At 37.7% G+C, this 27,348-nt stretch overlaps 6 protein-coding genes and 1 pseudogene across 19 annotated transcripts; 4 read left to right on the top strand and 3 right to left on the bottom strand.

Annotated features, from left to right (window-relative positions):
• The first annotated feature begins 1,871 nt into the window (after window positions 1-1,871).
• On the top strand, window positions 1,872-5,126 carry LOC131012737 (protein JASON-like). The gene is made up of 7 exons (XM_057940735.1): window positions 1,872-2,137; window positions 2,259-2,319; window positions 2,419-2,513; window positions 3,380-3,612; window positions 3,878-4,634; window positions 4,706-4,776; window positions 4,852-5,126. The coding sequence occupies exons 1-7, from the start codon at window positions 1,991-1,993 to the stop codon at window positions 4,946-4,948; spliced, it is 1,461 nt and encodes a 486-aa protein (XP_057796718.1). The 5' UTR covers window positions 1,872-1,990; the 3' UTR covers window positions 4,949-5,126.
• A 3,548-nt stretch (window positions 5,127-8,674) lies between these two features.
• On the bottom strand, window positions 8,675-11,428 carry LOC131007875 (pentatricopeptide repeat-containing protein At2g13600-like; annotated as a pseudogene).
• A 545-nt stretch (window positions 11,429-11,973) lies between these two features.
• On the top strand, window positions 11,974-13,524 carry LOC131012749 (F-box/kelch-repeat protein At3g23880-like). Its single transcript, XM_057940752.1, has 2 exons — window positions 11,974-13,128; window positions 13,216-13,524. Exons 1-2 carry the CDS (start codon window positions 12,149-12,151, stop codon window positions 13,325-13,327), a joined length of 1,092 nt encoding a protein of 363 aa, XP_057796735.1. The 5' UTR covers window positions 11,974-12,148; the 3' UTR covers window positions 13,328-13,524.
• A 28-nt stretch (window positions 13,525-13,552) lies between these two features.
• On the top strand, window positions 13,553-15,568 carry LOC131012729 (uncharacterized). Its single transcript, XM_057940725.1, has one exon. The coding sequence runs from the start codon at window positions 13,693-13,695 to the stop codon at window positions 15,313-15,315; it is 1,623 nt and encodes a 540-aa protein (XP_057796708.1). The 5' UTR covers window positions 13,553-13,692; the 3' UTR covers window positions 15,316-15,568.
• Window positions 15,569-16,112: 544 nt separating this feature from the next.
• On the top strand, window positions 16,113-19,798 carry LOC131012735 (uncharacterized). Its single transcript, XM_057940733.1, has 2 exons — window positions 16,113-18,153; window positions 18,653-19,798. Exon 1 carries the CDS (start codon window positions 16,652-16,654, stop codon window positions 18,137-18,139), a length of 1,488 nt encoding a protein of 495 aa, XP_057796716.1. The 5' UTR covers window positions 16,113-16,651; the 3' UTR covers window positions 18,140-18,153; window positions 18,653-19,798.
• On the bottom strand, window positions 18,346-21,870 carry LOC131012762 (probable E3 ubiquitin-protein ligase XERICO). 10 transcript variants are annotated; one of them, XM_057940778.1, is made up of 4 exons: window positions 21,720-21,870; window positions 20,259-20,306; window positions 19,324-19,796; window positions 18,346-19,008 (listed from the first exon to the last, which is right to left on the bottom strand). In XM_057940778.1, exons 3-4 carry the CDS (start codon window positions 19,785-19,787, stop codon window positions 18,933-18,935), a joined length of 540 nt encoding a protein of 179 aa, XP_057796761.1. In that variant the 5' UTR covers window positions 19,788-19,796; window positions 20,259-20,306; window positions 21,720-21,870; the 3' UTR covers window positions 18,346-18,932. The 10 variants fall into 10 exon arrangements, with proteins under 10 accessions (XP_057796761.1, XP_057796763.1, XP_057796766.1 ...); XM_057940780.1 differs by lacking the exon at window positions 21,720-21,870 and adding an exon at window positions 20,774-20,861; XM_057940783.1 differs by lacking the exon at window positions 21,720-21,870 and adding an exon at window positions 20,774-20,861 and having other exon boundaries at window positions 18,346-18,936.
• A 744-nt stretch (window positions 21,871-22,614) lies between these two features.
• On the bottom strand, window positions 22,615-26,892 carry LOC131012741 (zinc finger protein CONSTANS-LIKE 9-like). 5 transcript variants are annotated; one of them, XR_009097427.1, is made up of 7 exons: window positions 26,674-26,892; window positions 25,321-26,033; window positions 24,334-24,555; window positions 23,308-23,600; window positions 23,103-23,232; window positions 22,911-23,004; window positions 22,626-22,667 (listed from the first exon to the last, which is right to left on the bottom strand). XR_009097427.1 is itself a non-coding variant. In XM_057940742.1 (6 exons), the coding sequence occupies exons 2-5, from the start codon at window positions 25,906-25,908 to the stop codon at window positions 23,103-23,105; spliced, it is 1,233 nt and encodes a 410-aa protein (XP_057796725.1). In that variant the 5' UTR covers window positions 25,909-26,033; window positions 26,674-26,892; the 3' UTR covers window positions 22,679-23,004. The 5 variants fall into 5 exon arrangements, 2 of the variants coding, with proteins under 2 accessions (XP_057796725.1, XP_057796724.1); XR_009097426.1 differs by having other exon boundaries at window positions 22,615-22,667; window positions 22,911-23,232; XR_009097428.1 differs by having other exon boundaries at window positions 22,633-22,662; window positions 22,911-23,232.
• Between the last annotated feature and the right edge of the window lie 456 nt (window positions 26,893-27,348).

Below are 27,348 nucleotides of genomic sequence, written 5' to 3'. Positions count from 1 at the left end.
AAAAATATAATTAATGTAAATAAAAAGGCATATTTGTATTTAAGTGCAGTCATGTCCGACGGTGCCTAATTTTGGACCCATTCTATCCAAAATATTCAACCCCAACATTTTGCTTTCTTGAAATTGAATTAAAGTTTGACAATAATATTATTAAAAAAGTGGTTTAAATTCTTTGTTTTGCATCACAAAGTGACGTGGTCGTTTTCACTCCTTTGGTATATAATTGCTCACTAATTTTGACCCTTCAACTTATATTCTTTACGTATCAATCTCATGCACGTAACAGCTGTCAATAGCCACAATTCGAATTAATTCTTTTGCTTACATTTTAATTTCATGATATTGTACAATATTAAACACTTCAAATAGTAAAATGAAATAAATTATAAGTCGGAATGCAACAAATGATCACGTTGAATTCAATAATTTCTGTAAACGAACCACGAACATACTCACATCTAATGATAACGAATTCGTGACAACGAGGCCTTGCTTTAGTGGTAAAGTTGAGATACTCAAAAACTCTTCTTTGTCAGGGGTCTTGAGTTCAATCCCGTCTGCATACGGTGATGTTTTATTCGCTTTATATGGTGTTGTATTTCCGCATGCGTGCATTGTTGTATTTTTTGATGTTGAGGTCTCACACGCATGACATTTTTTCGCTTGCGTGCGGTGATGTTTTCCAACCGTTTGAGTGGTGGTGAGGTCCCGTATGTGTGCGGTGTTGTATTATTTGGTGTTGAAGTCTCACACGCATGATATTTTCTTGTATGCGTGCAGTGATGTTTTTCCACCGTTTGAGTGGTGGTGAGGCCCCGCCTACGTGCGAGATGCATAATTGATTATATTCAGATACCTCTTGTAATTTTTAAAAAAATGATAATTATTATAAAATTCTTAATTTGAAACCATGGTAAAATTCTTATAATCATAAAGTTTGTGTAATTTTTTTATAATTATTAAAATTAATAAAAAAACTAAAATGAGCCAAAAGTATATTTAGGCGGATATTAATCCAGCCCGAAATCCATGGACTGATACAAGTAGACCGAGAACTCGATCTTCTGAAAAGCCAAATCTATAATCTATAATATATTAAAAAGACTATTTTCAATTTGAGGTCAATTTTAAAATTGAGTGGTAATCTTATATTTATAATAAAATTGAAGATTTATTTGTATATTAGTATATTTTTTTCTTTTTCTTTGCCTTCTTACTTTTTTTTGTTTTATATTTTTTTTTCTTTAGCTTCTTACTTTTTTTTTGTTTTATTTCTGTCTAAAACTGTGAAGTTCGACTAATTATAAAATATTTAACATGCATATCAAATTAAATATCACAATAAGAACTTTATTTGATACTATATTATATAAATATCTAATTTAAATTATAAAAGTTATATTTATTTAAAGATTGAAATTAAAAAAAAATCTATATTTTGTCTCTTCTTTTTTAATTAAATCTATTTTTCAGTTTTTCAATTCATTTTTAACTTATTTTTTATGCCTTTTCATAATATCAATTTTCATTATTGTGAATTCTTCTTTATTTTTTAATTTATTTTTTCAATATTCAAATATATTCAATTAAAATTAATTTTGATTATATTTATAAAGATGATAATTGAGTTGTTAATAATTTTATATAAATATAGAAATATAAAAATATTTATGTGTACGGGGTGCAAATGCTAGTAATTTTTTAAAATATAAACCATTTTTAAAAATTAATTTACTCTATATTTAGTCGTATTTAATTTAAGTTTAGAAAGAGTACCACATTTTGTAGAACTTGAAAGTTTAGGGGAGGTAAATACAAATTATCTACTTTCTTCATTTCAATTTATTTCCCTCTTTATTCGAATTTCAAATCCCAACAGTCATCTCTCTTTCTCTCTCTCAATCAATTGTATTCCTTTTAAGATTTCTCCACACAACGATTTCGAAATCAATTGAAGTTGAAGACATTCATCATTATACAAGTAAATGGTATGGCGTGGTTTTCAGGAGTGAAGAAGAAGGAAGGTGAAAGATTGGGCGTATTAGGGTTCCTGAGGAGAGTGGTAGCTGCAACTATGAGCTGTTTTCTCGGTTGTTTTGGAGTGAAAGACTCGCACTCTCGTCTCAAAACAACTCCTGTATGATTTGATTTTTTCAATTATTGTTTATATTGTGAAGCCGAATCTGTTGTTTATCTTAATTTTTTTTTTATTTTTTATGTTTTGTGTGATTTTGATTTGATTGCATTCTCGATTACAGGAGAAGGAGCGCCTGGTTTTTCGCGATAGGAATGCACTGTCATCGCTATTTGTTGCCGATGGTATTTTTTTTTTTTATTTCTGTTTTTGTGCGTTTAGCCATATAATTTGGTTAATTTTTAGAATTTCTTGATTGATTGTTGCTACTGATTATTGATCAGGTTTACTAGAATCAGAAGATGATTTAATTCGAAAGACTGAGGAAGGTTGGGGTCCAATGTCTGAAGAAATTGATATTAAGGAGCTCAAGGACGAGGTCAGTGTGAGTTTAGATTATTGAAAAATATAACTTCTTTGACAATTTTCTTTGAATTGGCTGTGAAGAGCCTGTTGTCATTTGTCCACCGTGAGAATCTTGATAAATGAATTTATCATGATTTAACTAATCACGAGGAAGCATGAATACATTGCATGTATGAATATAAAGGTCGATTGATGAATGAAATGGGGATGAAATGACTTTTCTCTTGATGTTTATTGATGATAATTCTTCGATTTCTGAATCTATAGCTTCATGGTATAGCAATACATATGTTAGCTTATCATCTGTTCAGCGTGACAGCTGAGTTAAGCTTGATCTTTGTTGCGCGTGAACTTCAAAATTGCTACCACTTAAATCTAGATGATGAAGTTCTTTTTTTTTTTTTAAATGAAATCTCGATGAAGTTCTTACTTTGAGTTGCGTGGGGATATAGAAGGCATCTGCCTTCATTGCCTGTTAACTTGTTTGGGAATGCGAATGATTTTATCTTACTTTGTGCTGCTTTTGAGTTTTATCGTACCTTTACATTATGTAAAGTCAGCCGCCTTAAAATCTTCAAGCTATGAAATATCTTGTAATTCAGTTACACTCCATATGTGTTTTTTGTCTAACATATGTGTCTAATTTGAGACATCATGATTTTATACATTCAAATAGTTTGAGATAATTGCATAACAGCTTGGATAATGAAGTATACCCAATGTTTGGTTTTGCTTTTCTCCAGATATGTATAGGCATATCGTCAGTTATGTACTCAAGAAAAAAGAATGAAAAAACGTTCTATGTGCACTAGTGCATACTTAATTCGGCTTCCAATACCTTACATATTTTAACAGTACATTTAAATATCTATTATGCAGGCCAAGTTCCTGAAAGCATGTGGAACTTTGCTTGAGACTCCTGTTGAAATTCGGAAAGTCTCTCGTAAAAGGCTGGATACAGATGCTCACAAAGAAGAACTCAATCCATTGATGACCTGTGCATCCATTGAGAAACTGAAACCAAAGGATCCACTTGATGAATCTTTAACGCCTGTTAAAACTTGTGGAAAATGGGTAACTGGTGAAGGGTTTTTGGTAGGCACTCCGAGCAGGTATGTCTCATGCATATAAATTTGAATATATTGAGCAGCTCTGGTTCCCAAAAATAATGTTGAGTTATACATGAGTTGTCATGTTTTTAGCATCAGTAGATATCAGATATGGTTTCATAAGTTTCATGATTCAAATATTTGATTGATTGGGTAACCTGTTTCTTTTTGCTTGTTTTCTCTTTCAGGGGTTATATCTAGTATTGTTGTTTTCTAAAATTGGTAGAAATTCTTAGCTGACTCCCTGCCTTGAATTCATTCTGTTTAGTGGCTTGCCTGCCGGAGATGATACCAGAAGAGACTCTACCAGCTCCACTCAGAGCGATGATAATGATGGAGCCATCACTCCCAATGACGTGACTGATGAAGCTCATCGCTCTGCAGTTTCACCTGAAGCCTTAGGCGCCACAGTACAGCGCACAAATAAGTCTGTACGCTTTGAGTGCCACTCTGATAGATCATCTGAAAATTCTGTTCAGCGCATGAAACAATCCGGTTCATCTGGTGATTCTAGTGTATCTGTAACGTCACCATATCCAACCCCACTGCACTTGACTGATGAAATGCAGACACCCGGCACTGTATTCCCTTCATACACGAACATTATTGCTGGTGGGACTACTAAGATCCGATCTCAGTACGTGTATTCAATCTTGAATCCGATTGAGTATCAATCCCAGTGGAAGGAGTTGGACGAAGAAAACACAGATCCCAACCACCAAAAAGAATCACCAAAGCCTAATGATGAAGCAACCCCGATGTCAGTCTCCTTGAAGGATGCTGTTTTGCTTAAAAGTGTCAAGAAGGAGGAGCTGAGCTTGTCTGAGTGGATTAAATCACATCCAGCCAATCAAGAGGGAAGCGACGGAAATGCTGGTGAAAATGCTCATTACGTGAGAAGCCCGGGAGATCGACCTATTCTTGGGATGGTGGCAGCTCACTGGAATGATGAAGAAGCCACTCATGTCTCTCCTAAATGGTGGGGTGTAAATGGTATCCCCAATACAACCACCAAGTACAAAGAGGTACGATTTCCTCTCTCTTCGATCTTGTCTGAATATCCAGATTAAGATTGTGAACGCCAGTTCCTTTGCAGGATCAGAAAGTTAGTTGGCACGCGACACCATTCGAGGAGAGACTCGAAAAGGCATTATCCGAAGACACGAGGTATATTATGCTGCTGCTGATGAATCTCTACTTATTCAAAGCTTAGTGTGCATATCAAGATTCTCTGTTTTGCAGGAAGCAAATCAGTGGTGGTTCGCCAGTCGACTTCGATGAATGTGAAGAATCCGATACAGCTTCATCACAATATCAATCTTCTTCATCCCATCTCTAGTCTGTTGTTACATTCTGATTCAAGTTTTCTAAACTTGTTTTCAATTTCAAAGTATGTAAGTCCCACACATTTCTTGCATCATTATTCATGAAACACACTATTAAGTTGGTGTTTCCATCAATGTACATAATAAGGAGTCTTCTTCTACAATCTATTCTGCAATAGTTTCTTTTCTTTCTTTCCTGATTCTGCATCTATTCTGCAATAGTTTCTATAATATATTTAAGTATCTGAACAATTTAAATGTAAAAATTGGTCACAAGTGCTTTTCGTAAATTATTATATAATTATTAAAAATATATTAAATGTTAGATAGCACATTAAATCTATTATATATATATATATATATATATATGTGTGTGTGTGTGTGTGTAGTTATTTCATTATTTGATAAGGCTTATAAATAAATATCTCTATTCAATAAAGTATATTTAAAAGAATATATATTGATTTGTTGTATATACGATAAAATTCTATATGATCTAATATATCAATTATTAGAATTACATAAAAATTTAATCTGTTTTCATATTTCATCACTACATAAAAAAATACACTTGTAGTTTCGCTTCATTTTTCTACTGGAAGAAGAAAAAATAAGATCCCAAAAATACTAGTACTAACAATATATTACTCATTTCGTTCCATTTATCTCGTCACACTTTTTTTTTTAGTTTGTCTCATTTAGTTATTTATAATGACATTTTAAAAAATAGTATGTAGTTCATATGGACCATATTTTCTCTACACATAAAATAAGTAGGCTCTGCCTACTTAAAGCTCCTAATATTTTATTCTTAATTTCAATGCTCAATGCAAATGGACCAAGATTAGTAGGAGGGAGGGTGTAATTAATTAAATATACAATAAAAATTTATATAATTTTATCTCATGTCACTGCATTAACTAAAAACATATTATTATTGATTTTATATAATCATGAAAATAATATTTTCCAATATTACGATTATTCGATTCTAACAGTTTATTAACTTGAGGTTCATTAATTCTGTGGAATGCACACTCTTTATTTGTTTAATACCTAAGGTAAAGATCTTGGTTTCGAGTCTCAGGTTGTCCGATGCTTAAACTTTTTTCTTTAATACTATGAGTTTATATATATATATATAAATTATTTAATACTGTTAATTTATAATTAAGAAAATGACAATCAAGAAGCCACTATTCCACTTATTTTAAATTTATTGTTTAAACCGTTTCGGATAAGAAATAAAATAAATCTATATTAGCACAAAAAACATTCTGTGTCAAGCAGTCGCAGCAAAGCTAAGGATGCGCAGCCAGCTCATTTTAGCATCGGACAATCTAGCTTTACCGTTGTTCCTTCCTCCTTCAGATTTTGGCTCATTCTCCGGCTGCCGCGCCGACGATCAATTGCCGCTAGGGGTGTAATCGAATCGAGCCGAACCGAATAGTGGTGTGCTCAAGTTTGGTTTGTTTAGTATCGAATCGAATCCCGAATTTTACTTACCGAATACTTTGAGGTTCACGAGCCGCTCACGAGCCTATACGAACTTTCTAAATTTATATTTATATTCAAAATATTGAGTATTTTATTTTAAAAATAAATTATTTTATTCAAAATAATAAATATATTAATTATTTTCTTATAACAAACAAAATTAATCACAGATTTAATACAATTATTATTAATTTTAGTGGATAAATATAAGTTGTATCTACTAATAATTTATATTTTTCAAGCTGAATCACTTGACGAACATGTTCACGAGCTAACGAGCCGAATACTACTAAGCTCAAGTTTGGTTTGTTTATTTATCGAACTTCTCTAAACGAACTTGAATGAGCTTTTTTTGAGCCGAGCTCCGAATAGTTCGCGAGCAGCTTGGTTTGTTTACAGCCCTAATTGCCGCGATCTCGAGGTTTTCCATTGACGGTTGCACAAGCTTATCCATTTTGATATCAAAGTCAAGGTCATCTGATAAGACAGTTGCACAAAAAGTTGAAATTGGAAAGCAGATGGTAAGAAAAAGTAGGTTAGATTGATATGCCAAGAGTGTTATAGATAAAACCAACATCTGCTCCTTTGTCATTGGTGTGTTATCACCGAACTGGGTAATCAATCTCCCCCTTTGTCATTGGTGTAGACAAAACCAACATCTGCTCAACTCAGGAATAAATCGCAACAAGAGTAATCTCAAAATCATAAACTGAGATAAGATGAACTCCCCCTCAAATCAAGAGCAAATAGATAAACAAACCAGCAATAGCAGCAGGAGAATCAATATCTGTTGCAACACTTCGAAAAACACTTGGGGAAACAGCACCAGGCGACACGTGCAGAAACTCCTGGAGGTACAATATTGGCGACTGACCAAGGAACAGTCTCTTCCTTTACAATCTTCTCCCCCTGAATTTGATGTAGCAGTAGCAGCAACAACCTTCCTTTCATCTCGACTTCTCCCCGTTGACATAGAAGAACTTCAAACTTGGGGCGAAAAACTTCAAAATCAAAAACATCTCTAAAAATACCACATGGATTAGTGTCACCAAGATCTAACACCGGTAACTTAGGTGACCTGCTCTGATACCAATTGAAAAAAATAACTAATCCATAAAATATGTGGTGAGATCACTGAGATGTGTTGTAACAATGAGTGTGAGTACGAAAGATAGAACACAACGAATGATAACCCAGTTCGGTTAAACAACCTACGTCTGGGGGGCCTCGCCCAGGGAAAATCATCCACTATATGAAGTTAAGATGTACAAATGACTTACACAATAAGACACCCTCTTACTTAGCCTCTACATCTTCCCAAAACCTCATCAACGGTGAATAACTGAAAGCTAGACAACGACTAACTTTCTAGGCGCACCTAATCCCTTGAGAAACAAGAACCAACAATAAAGAAGAGTAAATAACTCTTTTACAATGTACGCTCAAGTGTATAACTCACAAACACTCTTCTGTTAGGAGAAAAGAAAAGTACAATATCAAGAAAAGTACTACGGACGGTACCAAGTCCGGGGGGACACCTAACAGGAATAATAATTCACATCTACATCGTGAGAACTGATCTGAACGAAAATCCCCAGCCAAAACGAATTCCCTTCATCAAGTATATATAGCCAAACCCTAGAAGAAGTTTGGGCTCTTGTTGGGCTCCAGGCGACGGCCCATGAAGCGATCTAGTTGCGGCCGCACAAATTAGGGTTCAATGAAACCCTATGAATGAGGACTCCCAAGCCAACACAAGATCTAGTAGATATATATATATATATATATATATATATATATATATATATATATATATATATATATCCATAAATAGATCCAAGAGAAACTCCTTCAAAATCCCGCAGGGAAAGAGGCTGCCAGAAACATGAGACCGAAGAAGCAACCCAACAAGGAACAGACTGTAGAACTCTTGAAGCAACTCTCAAAGAAACAGTTCAATCCAGATCATGAAATCTTTATACACTTATTGTCTACTCAATGATAATTAAATAGAGTATGAAAATACTCTAACAGTTTGTGAAACAGGGAAAATACAAATCATGAAGCAAACTGCTCTTACCTGAGATGGAAACTGGTGAGGTATTCAATGATGGAGATGAAACCATCTTGAATATGTGTATACCAATCATATATTTTCAAACCAATTCCATAAATCATTGCATTTTAGACATGGAAGATGTGACATGAGCTATTCACGCGACATGCACTTTCACACCCCAGAATGAAACAGACCATCTACAGGCATGTATGAAAATAATCCCAACTTGTTTGATTGTACAAATCATGTTACTTCAGAAACAATGGGTTATTTGCATAACAAGCAGTACAAAAGTGAAATAATTAAATAAACCATGTTTCATAAAAAGCAGTACAACAAGACCCGTCCCTGAAGTGGTGGTAACGGTTGATGTCTCTAACGATGATCACTCTCGACACTATCTTAGAGATGTACTTGAACGACGTATGGCAGTCCAAACAGATTCGGAGGTTCTTCTTCACCCTAATAGGAGCTCCACATGGGGTAGCTATATATGAGTCCAAAAGCTACAACAAGCATTAAGAAGAGAACTGCAAACAAACGAATCCGGCTTGATATTCATTTCTAGTAGCTTCAAGTAGAGCTTCAAGGCTTCTTCGCCTTGTCTGCGTTGAGCATATGTCGTCATTAATGATGTATAAGACGGTAGATCCACATTTGGGCATTCTTCAAAAACTCTAGCAGCATCGTGAACCTGGCTACACTTTCCATACGAGTCAATAAGGCTGTTTGTAATGAAAGTATCAGTATGGTTAAATTCCATACATTGCTTATGCATCTCCTGAAACAGGGTGAGAGCTTCCCTCAACTCCCCATTCTGTGAGAGTCCCGACATCAACGCATTTGTTGCGACCAATTCCTTTTCTGGCATCAAATGATACACAGTTACATCACTCTTCATCAAACGACACTTGCTGTACATGTCAATGAGGCCAACATTCACAAAGGGATCTTTCATCGTCTCCATCTTTAACAATTTGGCATGAAGCTTCTTTGACACCTAATGCTGCACAAGCTTTAAGAGCACTCGACATGATGAAATGTAAGGAATTCAACCATACTGATGTGACGTTCGTGAGATACACAACCAGCAATAAGAGCATTCCAAGAAACAATATCAGGTTCCGGCACATTCATGAAAACATTTATTGCACCTCCAAGATCTCCTCCTTTTGCATACATGTCTACTAGTGCATTCAATGAGAATGGATCACCCTCATACCCAAGCTTTATCAAATAGCCATGAATCTTCTTGCCTTGACCAATATCTCCTAGACCTGCGGCAGCATTCAATATAGTTGACAAACTATACTCCACCCACAATCATTTCCTGAAACAATCCCATCGCTTTCCCAAAAAGATCGCTTTGAGTATAACATGTCAACAAAGCATTCCAAGAAACCACGTTTCGCTCAGGGATGTCCTCAAACAACCTCCTGGAGTCTAAAAAGCAACCACATTTTGCATACGTAAGCACTAGAGTATTTGCCACAAAAACATCTGACTCAAACCGAGCTACCACTACAATTCCATGGACTTGCTTCCCGAGCACAAAATTACTGGTGTTTGCACATGCCTTGAGCGTGCTGGGGAAGGTGAACCCGTTCCCCTTAACGCCCAAGGCCTGCATCTCGCGAAAGGCCAAAAGGGCCTTCTCCCCAAGGCCATTCTGGGTATACCCGGATATCAGCGAGGACCAAGAAACCAAATCTGGTTCAGGACTTTCTTCAAGCAGCTTGCAGGCATGATGAAAAACTTCAGACTTAGAATAGAAATTTATCAAATGGATACAGACTTAGTTTACCTCAGCAATGGCAACAACTTTGAGTAAGATTGTTGAAGAACCATAAACTCCAGCTGTTTGAACATAATGAAGTTAATTAAACACAATAGCATTCTTCACTAAATTCACAGGCATTTTTCTTGTAAGGTGAAAATTGCTTTTTGGTTGTTAATTATCAAAACATGCAGCGATTCAAAAATACATCAAAGTTATTGGAAGTGGGAGCACACAAGGAGCAGGAAATTAGTCAAGAGTGATTACAAATGCGACAAGTGAAAATCAAATTAAGCAAAGAAACTGCGGCCGCTGTTGGTGGTGATTTGAGAGTTGAGACTTGTGAGTCGAATCACATTATATATGTCATTTTGCTTAACCTATAAATTTCACAAATATTTATGATTACTTAACCTATTCTCCATATCAACTACCTAGATATATGCTTATCTACAGTGTTTACATAACCACGGCTGCCAACAAACTCACCGTTGAAGCTTATCTCTTTCTTGTCGATTCTCTTCCAAGTGGATGAATAAGCACTTTCTGAAATTCCTCCTACAATTTAACAAAACACCAACACCTATTCAAGAAAGTATAGATTAATTCCCAGTCAATTTCAATACAAATCAATATATGTTAATTAATTTATCTCTGATATGTCATTTTTGTAATTAAACAGATCCTGTTTTGGAGACAGAGAAACAATATAGTAAACCAACATATTTAAAGCCTCATAAGTTTCTATATCACAAGCAGAAAATTAAAGCTTCTGTTGCAGATCATAATTACAATTTTCTTATATTCGTTTCATATCACTCAAATATCCAAACACTCAAACATCTTCTTTTTTTAAAAAAAAAAAACGATGCCTTACCTTTCTCTAAACCAACATATTTATCCTTACTTAAAAACTAAGTTTGGAAGTAATTAATGATTCATTTTTAAAATAGCTGTAATCAAGAGAGTTTAATGAGCTTAATTATATAATCCTAAACAACTATAAGCTTGATTAAAACACTTATATATAACCTATAAACTCAACCAAATACGGATCATACCAAAATAAAAACGTATAAATTTTATTTATGAAGATAATCCCCACTGCAAATCCAAATCCAGCTATATATATACTATCTATGCGCGCACACACATACGCATTGCATATACACGGTTTGGGGCTTAAACTTTGATTTTCTGAATATTTAGTATAAACCTTTAATCACTCAACAAAACGTAACTAAACATAATAAAAATCAGACGGTAAAAAGTTTCCGTTAAAAACTGGTGTTTCATATATAGATAGATTAATTTAAATAAGTTTTATTAATTACTTAGTTTCTTTAATTAGTTAATTATTGGAATCTTATTTTATTTAACTATTTTCTAAATTAAATTTATTAAATCGCTAATTAGAACAGGAAAAGATATACTCCCTCCGTCCATTAATTCAAGGCCTTCTTTCCTTTTTGGGACGTCCACCAACTCAAGGCCTATCCATTTTTAGTAAGTTTTTATTTATATTTAATTGGTGGGTCCCAAAACAATACATTTTTTCCCCACTCAACTAATAAACAATGGTCTCTTTCTCCACTCAACTAATAAAAATACACTTTTTTGCTACTTAGATCATGAATTAGTGGACGGAGGGAGTAGATTGAAAAGAAGGCAAAGTATAAAGTCAATTCCATGTCGGTTTCGGTATATCCCTATTGTTGAGATTTATAAAACCGTAGCTTCTTCCCAAATCGATTAACCGTTTTTCAAATCAAAAGCCAATCCTATCGCGTCTTCTTTCCTCAAAGCTAAGAAATCGACAAAGCTTCTCCACCCAAAGATAGTTCGTCAGAGACGAGAGGTTATCATTAACCCTTTTGCAGAATGGATGGTTTTGTTTTGAAACGCTATCATGCCGATGGTGGCGATAGGCATTATTTATCTTTATTTTTTGGGCAAGATTGGTCTAACTGTGAAAATATAGTGCTTCCATTCTCTAAAAATTCTCGTATCCATGGTAGTAGTTGTGGTGGATTATTTTATTTTGACAATTTGAAAGGTAGGATTATAATTTGTAATCCAACCACCAAAACTTTCAAATCTCTTGATCCACCCAAGATGCTTAACCCTCCAAATATGACAACTTTCCATAGTAGCGGATTCGGATACGACCGTATATCGGATGACTATAAAGTTGTAAGCCTATTTTCTCATAATTACTGCCGTGACATGGATTATTATTCGGATTATGATGTTGTGGCTAAAGCTGAGGTATTTTCACTTAAAAGGGGTTCATGGAAGGAGATTAATAGTCATGTTGATTTATGCAGCGAGCTTAGATATGGATGGGATACACACATGAATGGTATTTATATTAATGGAGTTTGTTATTGGTCAACAGATGAATATACTATTAGATCATTTGATTTTACAGATGAATGTTTCTCCTCTTTCGAGTTACCAGTGAATAATATTGACGATGACGATGAATTGAGTTTCAAGTATGATCTTATCAAAGTTAATGATATGTTGGGTGTTTTTTTCCATGAGAATTTTCCACCACTTGGACCTGATTGTTTTGGATTTTCTACCACTTTTGAACTTTTAGTAAGGAAAGAAGGCTCATGGGTTCCTTTGTATAATGTTAACCTTTGTGATATTGTGAGGCCGCTGCTGTTCAATGAAGATCGATTTTTGTTTCTTGAAAAACAACTAAGTGAACGTTTCAGTCAATTAGTCGTTTATGATTTGAAAGAAGAGAAGTTGGAGGAGCTAGATATATATGATTATCGAAAAGTGATGACGATCATGCCATATGTTGAAGACAGATTTCTACTGCGACATTCTAAACCAATGGAGGATGGGTATGATTCTCCTTTCTAGGTTATTTCTCTTAATGATTGGTAACAAAAGCTTTGTATTGATTACTTATGTCAAATTCATGATTACAGATGCTATAGTAAAGATGAGGAGAAGGAGGAGGACAGGAACAAGTTGTTGGAGTGGATGAGGAGAATGGAGAGGAGAAGGAGGAGGACAGGAACAAGTTATTGGAGTAGATGAGGAGAATGGAGTGGGGAAGGAGAAGGAGGAGAACAAGGACTTGGATTGGAGGAAGATCAGGGAGGACTGATTTACAGTCTAGTTTATAGTTTATATTTAAGCACTCAATTTAGTCTCCTTTTGGCATTTTGTGTTGTCGACTTCCTTTAGAATTGAGCTTCTGCTATTGCTGTGGAATAAAGTTTTTCTGTTATCGACTCTGTTTAGTTTGAAGCAAATAAAGTTTTTTCTGTTATCGACTATTGATAGTAATTTATAGGCAATCTTCAGATTTTGACTCGCGCCACTTTCTCTCTCTCTCTCACACACACACACAGCTGATCCATAAATACAGATTCTGTCTCTAGAGCCCTGCTTCATCTTCAATGGTGGAGCTCCAAAATCTCTCTCTAAGTTTGAATGAAATTGAGCTCAAGGGAAACATGTTGCGCCGCTCTCCGTTTAAGCGCCCCGAAAATGTCGGCCAGAATTCGCTAGTCATGATCGCAAGCCTCTGTTTCAGTGTCTTCGTAACCGCGGTCGTGATTTTCACCATAATCGCCGCGACCTACAATTCCGACGACGCCTTCCTCCATCCCGTCTCGGAGATCGCGGATTTCCTCTCGCCGGAGGCGGATTCGACCGATCCGGCGGGGTTCATCGACACCAGCGACGTCGAATCCGCGGTGGCGGAGGCAGGGTTCACGGAATTCTCCGAAAGCCGCGGCTGCCGCGCCGACGAGCCGATCAATTGCCGCGATCTCGAGGTTTTCCATTTGATGATGCGCGCCGCCATTGACAGGTTCAAGGATGTGCATTTCTACCGGTTCGGGAAGCCGGTGGAAGGGGATAACGGGAGCTCCTGCCACATGGCGTGGCGATTTAGACCGAAAGAGGGGAAGGCGACTGGATTTAACAAGGATTATCGGAGTTTTAGGGTTTTGAGGTTTGGGAACTGCACATTGGGTGTGGTTGGGATTGGGGAGTATCATTCCGGTGGAAATGCGAGGAAGAGGAAAGGGAAGGGGAAAATTCCATCAATCGCCATGGATAATCTTGAGAAAACTGTGGAGTCGGAGGAATCTTTCAGCCATGGGAAGTACTTGGTTTATGCAGGTGGTGGTGAGAGGTGCAAGAGCATGAGCCACTACATGTGGAGCTTCATGTGTATGTTAGGCGAGGCGGAGTTTCTCAACCGGACTCTGGTTCTCGACACGAGCATATGCTTGTCGAAGATCCACTCCTCGTCTGGCGTGGACGAGGAGGGGAAGGATTTCAGATTCTACTTTGATCTCGAGCACTTGAAGGATGCCTCCTCCGTGGTTGATCAAGCTCGTTTCTGGCCGGAGTGGAGCAAATGGAGCGAAAAGGCCGGATTGAAGCTCCATCTCGTGGAGGATTTCAGGGTCACACCGATGAAGCTAGCTGAGGCGAGTGACAGCTTGATCATGAGGAAGTTTGGGGGCGTTGAGCCGGATAACTTCTGGTTTCGGGTGTGTGAAGGTGAGGCGGATGGCGTGATCAAACGGCCGTGGCATAAGGTTCACAAGTCGAGGGAGTTGATGGATGTGGCATCTGGGATTGCATCAAGAATGGGGTGGGATTATGATGGCGTTCGCGTTGAGAGAGGGGAGAAGGCCAAGAACAAGCAACTGTGGCCTAATCTTGATCATGATACCTCACCGGAATCTGTGATGGCAGCTTTGAGAGGCAGGGGAGTGGGAGATGGGAGGAAGGTTTACATTGCTACAGACGAGGCAGACAAGTCGTTTTTTGATCCTTTGAAGGAGAGGTATTCGATTCAGTTTCTTGACGAACACAGAGATCTGTGGGGTGAGAACAGCGATTGGTTCTACGAAACGACGAGGATGAACAATGGCAGCGCCCTCGAGTTTGATGGCTACATGAGGCAGATTGTTGATAATGAAGTGTTTATGCAGGGGAAGAAGAAGATTGAGACGTTTAATGATCTCACTAAAGACTGCAGAGATGGTAAGAACACATGCTAGTTTGTTTCAACTTTGAAGATATAAAAAATGGGGCTATTGGTGCGCGTGCGTTGGTTAATGCCGAAGATTAAAGGTCTTAGTTTCGAGTTCACTTTTTCAAAATATTTGTTTTTGGGTAGTAGAAAAAGAAATGAAAAAAAAAGGGAATCTTGATTGCTAATCTTTTGTGTTAGCTTGTGTTAGCCTTAGCTCTCACAAGTTCCTCAGTGTTGTTAACTTTAACTTGATGGAAATCAGTGTTCATTTTGGTGCATTTATCTAGTGACTAATTTGTCCAAAAAAAAAAATATATCTATGGACTAATGACAAAAAATTGGGTGTGAATATATACAACACTTAATTAATAATAATTAAGTATTAATTAAAGTTTTATTATACATAATTAGTTTTGATACTCTATAATTAAAATCCATTACTCCATAGTTAGCGTTTATTGAATTAAGGGGTTATTGGTGTCTAAATACACCAATTTTGAAGATAGTTTGATTTTACACATAAACTTTGAACAAATTCATATGTTGGAACAAGTTAATGGGATCCTCTTTATCACGTCACTAATGTCTCCCAATCGGGGATATGGAGGCGAGATGAGGAAAGAGAGGGATGAAGTTTATCTTACTTTTGACAAAGTGGATCCGATTGTGGGATACTCGCACAACGAACTACTAGCTCAGTGATAAAGTGTGCCCTTGATAATTGCATCATTGTATCTAGGTTGTGAGGGCTCTCAACACATGTATAGTTCAATGTGCGCATCGATGCATGACCCTGAGATGTGAACCGTTCAAGGAACATTAGCATGATGTATTTTCTTCTGTTCGAATCGAAATTTAAAACTAAACTTGTTTTCAGAAGGATAGATGAAGTGATTCGGGTGAGATCCAACTTTCGATACACTTGTGGGATCTAGGTCATCACGTGAGTGTAGTTATTAACATTAATGCAAGTTTAATTCAAGCATGTGAACACAAATTAAATTTGAAAGGTATGAGAGGTTTGTCAAAGTTTAAATTCCTTTATAGGGGAACTATTTTTAGGATTGTATTATCAAAGTTTGATCAAAAGTAAATTAAATGATAATAGTGTATATAGTGGAAACAATTGAATGAAAGTTGTGTACAAGTCAAATTGTAGGTAAGCTATTTCTTTTAATTTAAACAAATTAATAATTATAGACAATTAAATACAAGTAATTTAAAATTTAAAGCATCTAACCGTTGATTTTAACTCGCGCCATTTTCATACCTATAAATACAGACTCTCTGTATGTTGAGCTCTGCTTCATCTTCAACAATTCCCAAATCTCTCTCTAATTTTCAGTGAAAAAGAAAGAAAAATGTTGCGATCGCGCCGTCATTGGTTTAGGAGCGGGAGTTTGCGCCCTGAAAATCTCGGCCACTGTTTGGGTTTCTTCGTAACCGCGGTGTTAATTTACACCATAATCGCCGCCACCTACGATGCCGGCGACGCCTTTCTCCAACCTGTCTCAGAGATCACGGCTCTACTCTCGCCGGAGTCTAATTCGACCGATCGGAAGGTTGCCAAGGCAGGTTGCGGCGTGGATGAGCCGATCAATTGCGGCGATCTGGAGGTTTTCCAGTTGTTGATGAGTGCGGCCTTTGACGAGTTGAAGGATGTGGATTTCTACCGGTTTGGGAAGCCGGTGGATGGGGATAACGGCAGTGATTGCCACATGATGGGGTGGTTCAAGCGGAAGGAGGGTGGAATCGATAAGGATTATCGGAGTTTTAGGGTTTCGAGGTCTGAGAACTGCGCGTTGAGCGTGGTCGGAATTGGGGATTATCACTCCGGCGGCAATGCGGAGGGGAAGGCGGAGGTGGTCGAGAAGGCCGTTGATGTTGGAGAGATTGTGAATGGCGATGAGCTGTTTGAGGAGCCGTTTAGCCGTGGCAAGTATTTGATATATGCAGGTGGTGGTGAGAGGTGCAAGGACATGGGCCTCTATCTGTGGGGCTTCACGTGTATGTTAGGCGAGGCGGAGTTTTTAAACCGGACTCTGGTTTTGGACACGAGCATATGCTTGTCGAAGGTCCACACCTCGTCTGGCGTGGACGAGGAGGGGAGGGATTTCCGATCCTACTTTGATTTTGAGCAATTGAAGGTCACATCCTCGGTGGTTGATCAAGCTGAATTCTGGCCGGAGTGGAGAAAGTGGAGCGAGAGGGACGGGTTGAAGCTCCATCTCGTGGAGGATTTTAGGGTTACACCGATGAAGCTAGCTGAGGTGAATGACAGTTTGATCATGAGGAAGTTTGGGGGCGTTGAGCCGGACAATTTCTGGTTCCGAGTGTGTGAAGGTGAGGCGGATGCTGTGATCCAGCGACCATGGAATAAGCTTGAGATCTCGAGGCATCTGTGGAACGTGGCTGCTGCCATTATATCGAGGATGAGTTGGGATTACGATGGTGTTCGTGTTGAGAGAGGGGAGAAGGCCAAGAACAAGGAGTTGTGGCCTAATCTGGATAATGATACCTCACCACAATCTGTGATGGCAACTTTGAGAGGAAGGGGTGTGGAAGATGGGAGGAGGGTTTACATTGCTACGAACGAGGCAGACACGTCGTTCTTTGATCCGTTGAAGGAGAGGTATTCAATTCAGCTTCTTGAGGATCATAGAGATCTGTGGGATGGTGACAGTAGTTGGGACTATGAAATGAGGAAGCTCAACAACGGCAGCGCCCTCGAGTTTGATGGCTACATGAGGGAACGTGTCGATGATTACGTGGTCTGGAGGGGGAAGAAGAGGATTGAGACGTTCAATGATCTCACAAGAGACTGCAGGAATGGTGTGAATAAATGCTAGATTCATGCTTGCAGGTGTGGTGTTGAATATGGTGTTTATATATTATCTTGTTTCCATGGTTTTGGTTGATGAAAAATAGTAATCATTATCCCCTAATAATAGCAAGGGAGGGAGGCTTTTGTGGTGTGAAGATGAGGATTTGCTATCACCTCAAAAAAGAGAAAAAAATGGGGGGAAATAACAGAAAGGAGCAATCAAGAACAAAGGACTTCAAATTTGTATTATTATTTATTCTTTGAAAATGTTGGTATTGAATTTCAATGAGATCCAATGTTTTGATACAATCTACATCTGCAATAATTTGTATGGCATATAACTTCTTCCCACACTTGTTTATGGTTTTCATGTTGCATTCTGATAAATGTTTGCAAGGAAAGGGAAAGCTAACATGAATCACACACTTGTATATGAAACAATCTTAGTTCAGCTAAGAACACACACACACACACACACACACTTAGAGTTTTTACTTATCTATGATCTGAGAGTGATGATGGATGATTGTGGTTGCAGGGCAAGAATGACGGGAGAATCGAAGAGTAGCGTTGCAGAGTACGTGAAACGCAAGATAAGTGTGACGAGCACCATGAAAGCTTACTCCAGCTCATCATCATCATCATCATCGTTGTCATCCTCAGCTCCGAGCTCTCCACTTGGGCTGAGGAAGCCAGCAAGTGGCAAGAGACACAACTGCCTCTGCTCCCCAACGACACACGCTGGCTCCTTCAGGTGCAGGTACCACAGAAACACGAAGCTCTCCGGCCTAGCAGGAAAGGCGTCGCCATCAACTTATCTACCTGCATGACATCAAGACACTCTTGATACACAAACACCCATATTGCTTCTTGCTCTTCTTTTTGCATTCCAATCTGTTTCATACAATCACATCACACTCTTTCAAGTATCTATAGATTCACCTCTCTCTCTCTCTCAGAGTCAATGTACAGATCATATTCATATCAGTTCAAGAACCAAAAGGCATAGTTAAACACCATTGAAAGGAAAGGCTCAAACTTGAAACAACGCCGTGTACAATATATATATATGTGTATATATTATATACAACACGAACACTACCCGTCACTTCAAGAGGACGCAAAGCGTGGCAGCTAAAAGATAGGCTAGGCTGTACAACCATTGGCATAGATTTTTAGATTTCATTTCCTTCTTTGAGACATACTCACATCATGGGGCAGGTGTCGTCGTCTTCCACATCTTGCGGCATCATGGAGTTACGACAGAGGGGGCACGTGGTGTTCCAGTAGTTCAACCACTTCTCCAAACACAAGTTGTGGAAGACATGGCCGCAGGTGAGGTGGTTAACCGCTGCATTTGGTTCGAACTCAGAGAGGCAGATGGAGCACTCCTGGCCCGGGTAGTCGTGCTCGTGCATAGACAGTGAGTCGAACCTCATCGCAGGAATCTGGCTCCGGAACTCCTCCATGTACGATTCAGGGAGACCTTTACGGTACTCACCTGAGGCCGATGGGTCTGCAGAGAGCTCCTCCCACGAGGCAATCCGAATGCCCATCACGTGCAGTATCGAACGAACAATCTCCTTCACGATGGATATGGATATCGCCGTGTTGGCCAGAATTATGCACAGAACTCCGGCATCAGCTCCGATTGGATACGATGAAATCGCCATTTTTTTAACCTAATGGAAAGAAACCACAACAAATACTTCACTAAAACCCTCTTCTACTTTGCCTAAAAAAAAAACCTCTTCTACTTTAATGATGCTATCAACTAACACATACATTCCCTAATCAAAAAAAAAAAAAACTAACACATACAATCATTAAAGCAATTTGTAGCTCTAGGGTTCAAGAATACCACAACAAATACTTCACTAAAACCCTCTTCTACTTTGCCTAAAAAAAAAAACCTCTTCAACTTTAATGATGCTATCAACTAACACATACATTCCCTAATAAAAAAAAAAACTAACACATACAATCATTAAAGCAATTTGTAGCTCTAGGGTTCAAGAATACCACAACAAATACTTCACTAAAACCCTTTTCTACTTTAATCATGCTATCAACAAACACTAACACTAACTCATACATTCATTAAATTAAATCTTTGTAGCTCTCTATTTCAAGAATAAACTTACAGTGAAGTAGTTGAATCAACCAATTCTACCAAGGCAAATTGCTTCTTACTGCAAATAAACAAAGGGAAATTACTTCTCCAAAATTGCACATCAAGAGGGGATCTTTATCTATCAAAATCACATAAATATAAGATGGAATCCGATGCGATAAACCAAGTTATTTGAGAAAGGGACCAAAGAAAAGGTGAAACAGAACTTATGCAAAGAAGATGTGCTCAAATCCATACAAAGATAACAAAACAAAACCTTCATTTTCCAAAACCCTAAACGAGGAGATGATGATTCTCTCCTGATTTAAAACACAAAAGGGATTCGAAATCAAAACAAGAACATCACATAAAAGCATATAATGATCTGATAAAAGGGAGAAAAGAGGTTGAAATGGAATATAAGCACATGAAATTAGATCCCTAAAATACAAGTGGAATGGAAAACCCACCTCCAAAAAAAGCTGCTATTTGGAGGAAAAAAGAAGATGGTTTACAGGTAGAGCAAAAAGATTAGGCTTCTCTTACCGCAAGTCAAGATTGTCGGGAAGAGGAGATTATATAGCCTCGTTTTTTTGTATTTTTTTTAAATATTTTTTTGGCACTTTTAAAATATAAATTATCTGCTGACCTCACTTGACTTTCACGTCTCTTAAAAGCTTCGCCAATAATGGAAGTTTTTTGGGTATTTTTTTAGTGGATGAGGTCTCTGCAATAATTATAAACTGTTTTACCTTATCAATTTGCATGATCAAAGTTGAAAGAGTTTTAACTCTTTAGTTCGCATAAAGCCAACTACAATTATTGCCTCTCTCTCTCTCTCCCATGTGACGTTTTACTATTTGTTAGCCTTCTGCTACAGAATTAGTTATTCTTGTTGTTTCAAACATCTCCACCGACATAAAACACGCATGTAAAAATCCAATCTTTAAACGTGTTCATGTTAAAAATCTAATCTTTAAACATGCTCATGTAAAAAAAAATCCTCTCTTTAAACACGTTCTTGTAAAAAAAGAAAAAAATCAATCTTTAAACATGTTCATATAAAAAAAAATTCAACCTTTAAACACGTTCTTGTAAAAGAAAAAACAAAAAAACAAAACTTCGAACATATTCATGTGTAAAACCAATCTTCAAACATGTTCATGTAAAAAACCAATCTTTAAACATATTTATGTAAAAAAAATCCAATCTTTAAACACGTTCTTGTCAAAAAAAAAAAAAAACCTAACCTTCAAACATGTTCATGTAAAAAATCAATCTTAAACACGTTCATGTAAAAAAGTCCAATCTTTAAACATGTTCATATAAAAAAATTCAATCTTCAAACATGTTCATGTAAAAAACCAATCTTTAAACACGTTGTGATATCTCAAATATTTGTATTTAACACATCTGAAATCATTTTTGAAACCAACAATTTTTTTCTTGCAGCAGCAAAGACAGGATCGATTTGGACAACAGTAGCCCTCACCTATGAGTTGGTACTTACTGCACATTTTTGTACCCTTTTTCTTTTTCTTTTTTCGATTTTTTTTTATGACGAGGGAAATCCGTAGCCGCTATTCTAAAGCACGCTTTCAGTATAACCGTTAAATTTGTCGCTTTCGACGCAGCACGTGAAGTTCATGTGGGTGATGCTGCATGTTGTCAACTGGGCCGGGCCGGCCCAGCCCGAACCGGCCCAAGCCCGGTATGGGCCGGCCCAGGACCAGCCCACTTGATCGAATGGGTTAGTTGGGCCGGGCCAGCCCTTTGAAATGGGCTCCATTTGGGCTATTTATCAAACCCAAGCCCGGCCCAGGACCAGGATCGTTAGAAGCCCAGCCCAAGCCCGGCCCAGGACCAGGACCAGGCCCAGCCCAGGACCGGTCCAAGCCCAATAATTTAGGTTAAATATTATTTATATATTTATTCCTCTTATTCAATATTCAATTCCCTACACAATTTAGCAATACTAAAATATTAAACCCAATAAAATATTAAACCTATTTAAAGCCCAAGGACCATTTGTCAAATATATAAATAAGCTCAAAATAATTTAAAGATAATAATTACAAATTTAAAACAATCTAAAATTGAAAACTCATTCGTACCCAACTGAAGCTCATTCCGTCATTCGAAGTACAACCCAGTATAAGCCCATCATACTCGACCCAGCATAAGCCCATGTGAGGCCCGGCCCATTTGAGGCCCAAGCCCACTAGACATGTGGTCCTGAATCGGGCTGGGTTCGATATTTTATAAAAAGCCCGGCCCAGGACCGGCCCATTTCAAATGTGGGCTTGGGCTGGGCTGGGCCTAACTCCTTACGGGCTCAACCGGGCCTGGGCCGGGCCGGGCTGGCCCAGCCCAGTTGACAACTCTAGTGATGCATGGCTCTGACCAAGAAATCCAAGCATGGGACAAGATAAGATCTAATCTGCCAAGATATGAACAAACACACACAATCCATAATTAAATTAAGCCTCTACTTACATTAAATACAGTTTGATGCAAGATAGAAAAATCATATTCTTGCTAAGGTGTGACTTTTTATGCTATACATGTTGTCTACACCAATCAAACAAGGCCAAAAAAGAGAGTGTATAATATAGCTAACAAAATAGTAGCATATACCAAATTAAGCAAAGCTGCTGCTTCCTCCATGGGAGTATATTCTTACCTAGTACCATTTTCTTGTAGAAAGATGTCCTCGTTTCTTCGCGATGGGGAGGTCTCTCTCCGCCCGGGTTTATTCGTAGGAACGAGTTCAGCCCCTGCAACACGATTTTAAGAGCATTTGTCACTGCAAGGGTGGTGGGATCGTGCTTGTAAATGTAGTAGTGCTCATTTCCTTAGAATTGAAGATGTATACTCAGCAGCTTCTGCTTTTGCCCAACGGATCGTAGTCATAAGCATCACCGGCCTTGATAAAGCGTCCCTTCACGCGCCTCCTTACATCTGCTCTGGCCTTGCGAGTTGCATACCTCACTTTTTTCTCGAATCTGTGAAATCATACCAAAGTTAAGAGTAATGAGAGAATAATAAGACCAAGAAAATGTTTGAAGATTGATCCTTACTTTCGTGTCTTCTTCTTCTCCTTGTAACGCATGACAGCATCGCTCCTGCTGGAAGAGGGGGGCATCGCACTTTCAGGGCCCCATGGTGGCTCTCCCATGTTTAACATTTGCGATGCGCCACAATCTTGGTAGTCAACACCACTACTCTCTCCGGTGATGCCGGAGAATGAGACAACCGACTGTGCTTGCCTCATAAAACATATGTTAGGTTCAGTCTTGCAGCTAACAACTGAATCTGCAGATGCTGCATTGCTGCATGCTGGTCGCATCGTCATTCCTCCAACTGGCGATCCCTAATAAGTATCAAAATTTAAGTATTTCCATAACAAGTATGCCCTTTAAACTCTCCTAACATTGTCCAAAGATTTATTTAAGCACCAAAACTTCTAAATTACAGAGTCCATTGCATACGACAAGAACACCAATATAGAAGCCAACGAAATTTAGCAAATATTACCTTCAATGAACCTTATTATATTCCCTTATATATATGTTAATATCTGTACATTAAAACTGCAGAGTATGATTTGTGGAAAAATCGCTATTTCTAGCTTGAATGTTTTATTAGCCTGCACCAAGAAAGAGGCTAGGGAGGAAGTCTTAAAATGGAAATGCAACAGAAAAGGAAAATGGGGCTGAAGATAGTGCTGCTGACTGGAGATGGTTTGATGTGAGGAAGGAAGAAAGATTGGTACATATCTATCTGATAGCATCAGTGCAACTGGTTTTACACAGAGCATGGATCCAACAGAACTTCTCATCCGGCTATGACAATAACATTGATCGTCTTGAACTTCCATAAGGGTCCAGGATACAGTTCAAATTTTTATTGCAACAAAATGTCAACTTTAGTTTAGCTTCCTTAGTATCCTTACTAAAGTTGGTTCGTTTGTTCTACAAGTTTTGCCTCAACACGCATTATGAAGATAGGATCTAAGTTGAAGAATAAGAAAACGAGAAACTGATTTTTCCAGATAACTTGCACCACAGTAATATTAATATATAAGAGAAGCAACAAGAAACTACCTCAGCGAGGTAAGCACCCTGACAATCAGAACCGGACATGTCGTGTGGCCCAAATAATCCATCAATGTCTTCATTATCAAAAAGCCGGTCAGGATTACCCAGGGCAGCACCAAAAAGTTCGTCATAGTTCTCAATACCTAGGTCAATTTCATCCACATTAAAATTATCATAGAAATCATTATCCTCGCATTCGGCAATCCCTTTTTCGCAAGGTACATATACCTGCACAAGAAAGGCTAAGACTAGTCAGCGTCAATGTAATGGAGTAAAACAGAAAGAAAAAGTATAGAACCAGTAAATAGTTGAAATGCAACAGTACCATTACTTTCTGTCTACACATTTTTATTTCATGTCACTAAATATCTCCACTTCTAGTTTCAACCTGAAGCTAGTTCAAATGTTATCTAGGCTGAAAGCCTGAAATAAGTTCTATGGTTAAGGGACCTCAATATTATTTACTTCTATTTTGAGTCCTCCAAATTGCATGTGAGTAGCAATTCTTGGTTGGTATTGCATTCACTCTCTTTTTTTGCTTCTTCAGGTAAGATAAGTGTTACCATCTATATGTATGTTCATCTTCTTGAAAGGTAATTAAGTTATGAACTGAATAAAGAGCTATCACTACAAGACAAAAAAGAATGAGTTCAGTGGACACAGGACTGTTCTTCCTTTCAACTCTCCAAAAGAGAAGAAAACGAATTCTGTCCAGATGTAAAAGCTCCATGATGAACTGACTCGTTATTTTCAAAGGTCAAACATTTTCAAACAAGGACTATACATTTCATTATTCATATGTTACTATACTTCTGCCCTAGAAAAGATAATTTTAAATAAGTTCACTAATATATAAGATGAAGAAGCATGCTGCCATAATATTTAAAAACACACACACAGAAAGATAATATAGAAAATTGATGGAATGCAGGCAGGTGATAATAAAGTAAATTCCGAAACTCCCAAACGAATTCGTTGGGGCAAAATAGCTACCTTGCGCATGGCAGAGCGGGTAGATCCAGCCAACATACCCGCATTCTGCATCTTGGAATAAAGCAGTGTTGACGACTCCATCCAAACTGCTTCTTTATCCATATCCACATTACTCAGGTTGCTGGCTTCTGTGGCAAAGGATACACCTTTGCAACTGTTCTTTTCTTGAGTACCCTGGAAATCTCTTAGCTTGTTATCTGAAATGCTCATTGAATCCATCCCCTGTTCGCAGGCGGAACCCCCAACTGAAGGACTATCTAAGAGAAACGACCAAATATGAGAAAGCTCTGCAGCTGAGGGGCATCCGGAGTAACAGTTAACGTGTTGCTTTTTATGCGCAGTACTCGTGTTTGAGCTGGAATGCCCCATCCAATCACAATTGTGGCAAAGAGATACTCTCTCCTCCATACATCTAACAGAAGCTGGCTGAGAATTGCATCTTTCACAAAGAAGTGTTCTTGAGTGTCGTTTCGAAAGGGCGTTAGCGGAATGGACATTGCGGTCACAGGACAAACATAAACTAGCCGAATCTGACCGACAGTACACAATAGATCTTTGCTCCCCACAGAAATCACAAAGATAACCCATACTGAGACAAATCAACTTCTTAATCCTCACACTTTGCCCCAAATGTATAATCAATCGAGCAGAACGAGGACGCTATTTTGAAGAGGCTTTTCTACAAATTCGTCTCTACAAAAACACTTTATTCTCTGCAACAAGAGACAGCCAAAAACAAACAAGATAAACTATCATCAAATAATATCAGCTAATCAGTGGATGTTGATTTGGGTGCACAATCTGCACCCAAAATGCTATATGAAAACAAAACAAAACAAAAAAAATCGAAGCAAACAATAGCAATTCCAAAACAAGATGGAAAAACTTCTTTCACGACACGGAATAATACAACACTGTTGGCGGAAATTTGCAAGAACAAATTTATTACTGACACGTATCACTTGCAATACGTCACCATAAAACTTGGAGATGCTAATAACCACTCAAGACTTCAAAGAGAGGAAAAACTCCCCAACTCTCCAACATGCTGGGAAACAAGTTTCAGAACTAAATCCCTAATTTTTTTTTTAAAAAATTGACAACTGAGAAATTATCCACTTCAATTCAACAGATAAGCAAAAGCTGGGAATCGCATCTCCAGATTCCGCATTCATGAAGAATCACGACTAAATCAACATCGAACGCTAGTAATTGATAATTTAAAAAAAAAAAAAATTGCAGTGGAGAACTCAACGAAATAGGAATTCATATACTGAATTTCCACAGATTTACCTAATTTCTCAAAACCCCACCGCCAAAGATGACAAAGAAAAAGAAAAAAAGAAATCTTACCTAACTCAGCGATAAAGGCAGATTGGTATAGGAAGAAAAGTAAGAAGAAAATGGTAGATACGGCGAGTTGAGCAGGCGTGATCAGCTGATTAAAACCCTAAGTAACAGAAAAAGATGGAGCTTTTTTGGAGAAGAGAGATTCTGTATCCGAAGTAGAGCAGGAGATGAGAGTGGTGAGCAACTGAATTTTGTGAATTCTGACAAAAAGTTCATATAAAATAATACTTAAAAATAGTGATAAAAAGTGCAGGAGAGAGGAGGTGGGACCCAACCTGCACACTATAAATTCTTTTTTCCCAAAAATTTAAAAAGAAAGGTCGGTTATTATTAACTCAAATTAAATCGAAATTCGGTGGCAAATTGATGTTTTTTGCTTGCTTGCATTAGATTTTGAGATTGGATTTATTAGAATTTCTATTTTATTGTTATTCCCCGTCCCATTATGAGTGAGACCTTTTTTTGGACACTAAAATTAAAAAAGTATATATTTTATGTCTAGGTGAAAAAATAAAAAAGTATTTAAAGAATAAAACTTTTACCCAAAAATAAAATAATATCACTTATAGTGGAACACCCAAAATAAAAAGAATCGTATTTATAGTGGAAATACTGGAACGGAGGGAGTATTGATTAATGAAAGCCCAAGCTCTTGGCATATGAATAAACAAGAACTTT

Source organism: Salvia miltiorrhiza, chromosome 2 (assembly GCF_028751815.1).
Source record: "Salvia miltiorrhiza cultivar Shanhuang (shh) chromosome 2, IMPLAD_Smil_shh, whole genome shotgun sequence".
Classification (NCBI taxonomy): domain Eukaryota; kingdom Viridiplantae; phylum Streptophyta; class Magnoliopsida; order Lamiales; family Lamiaceae; genus Salvia; species Salvia miltiorrhiza.
The sequence above is the reverse complement of the archived record's forward strand: the minus strand, read 5'-3'. Positions and strand labels throughout refer to the sequence as shown.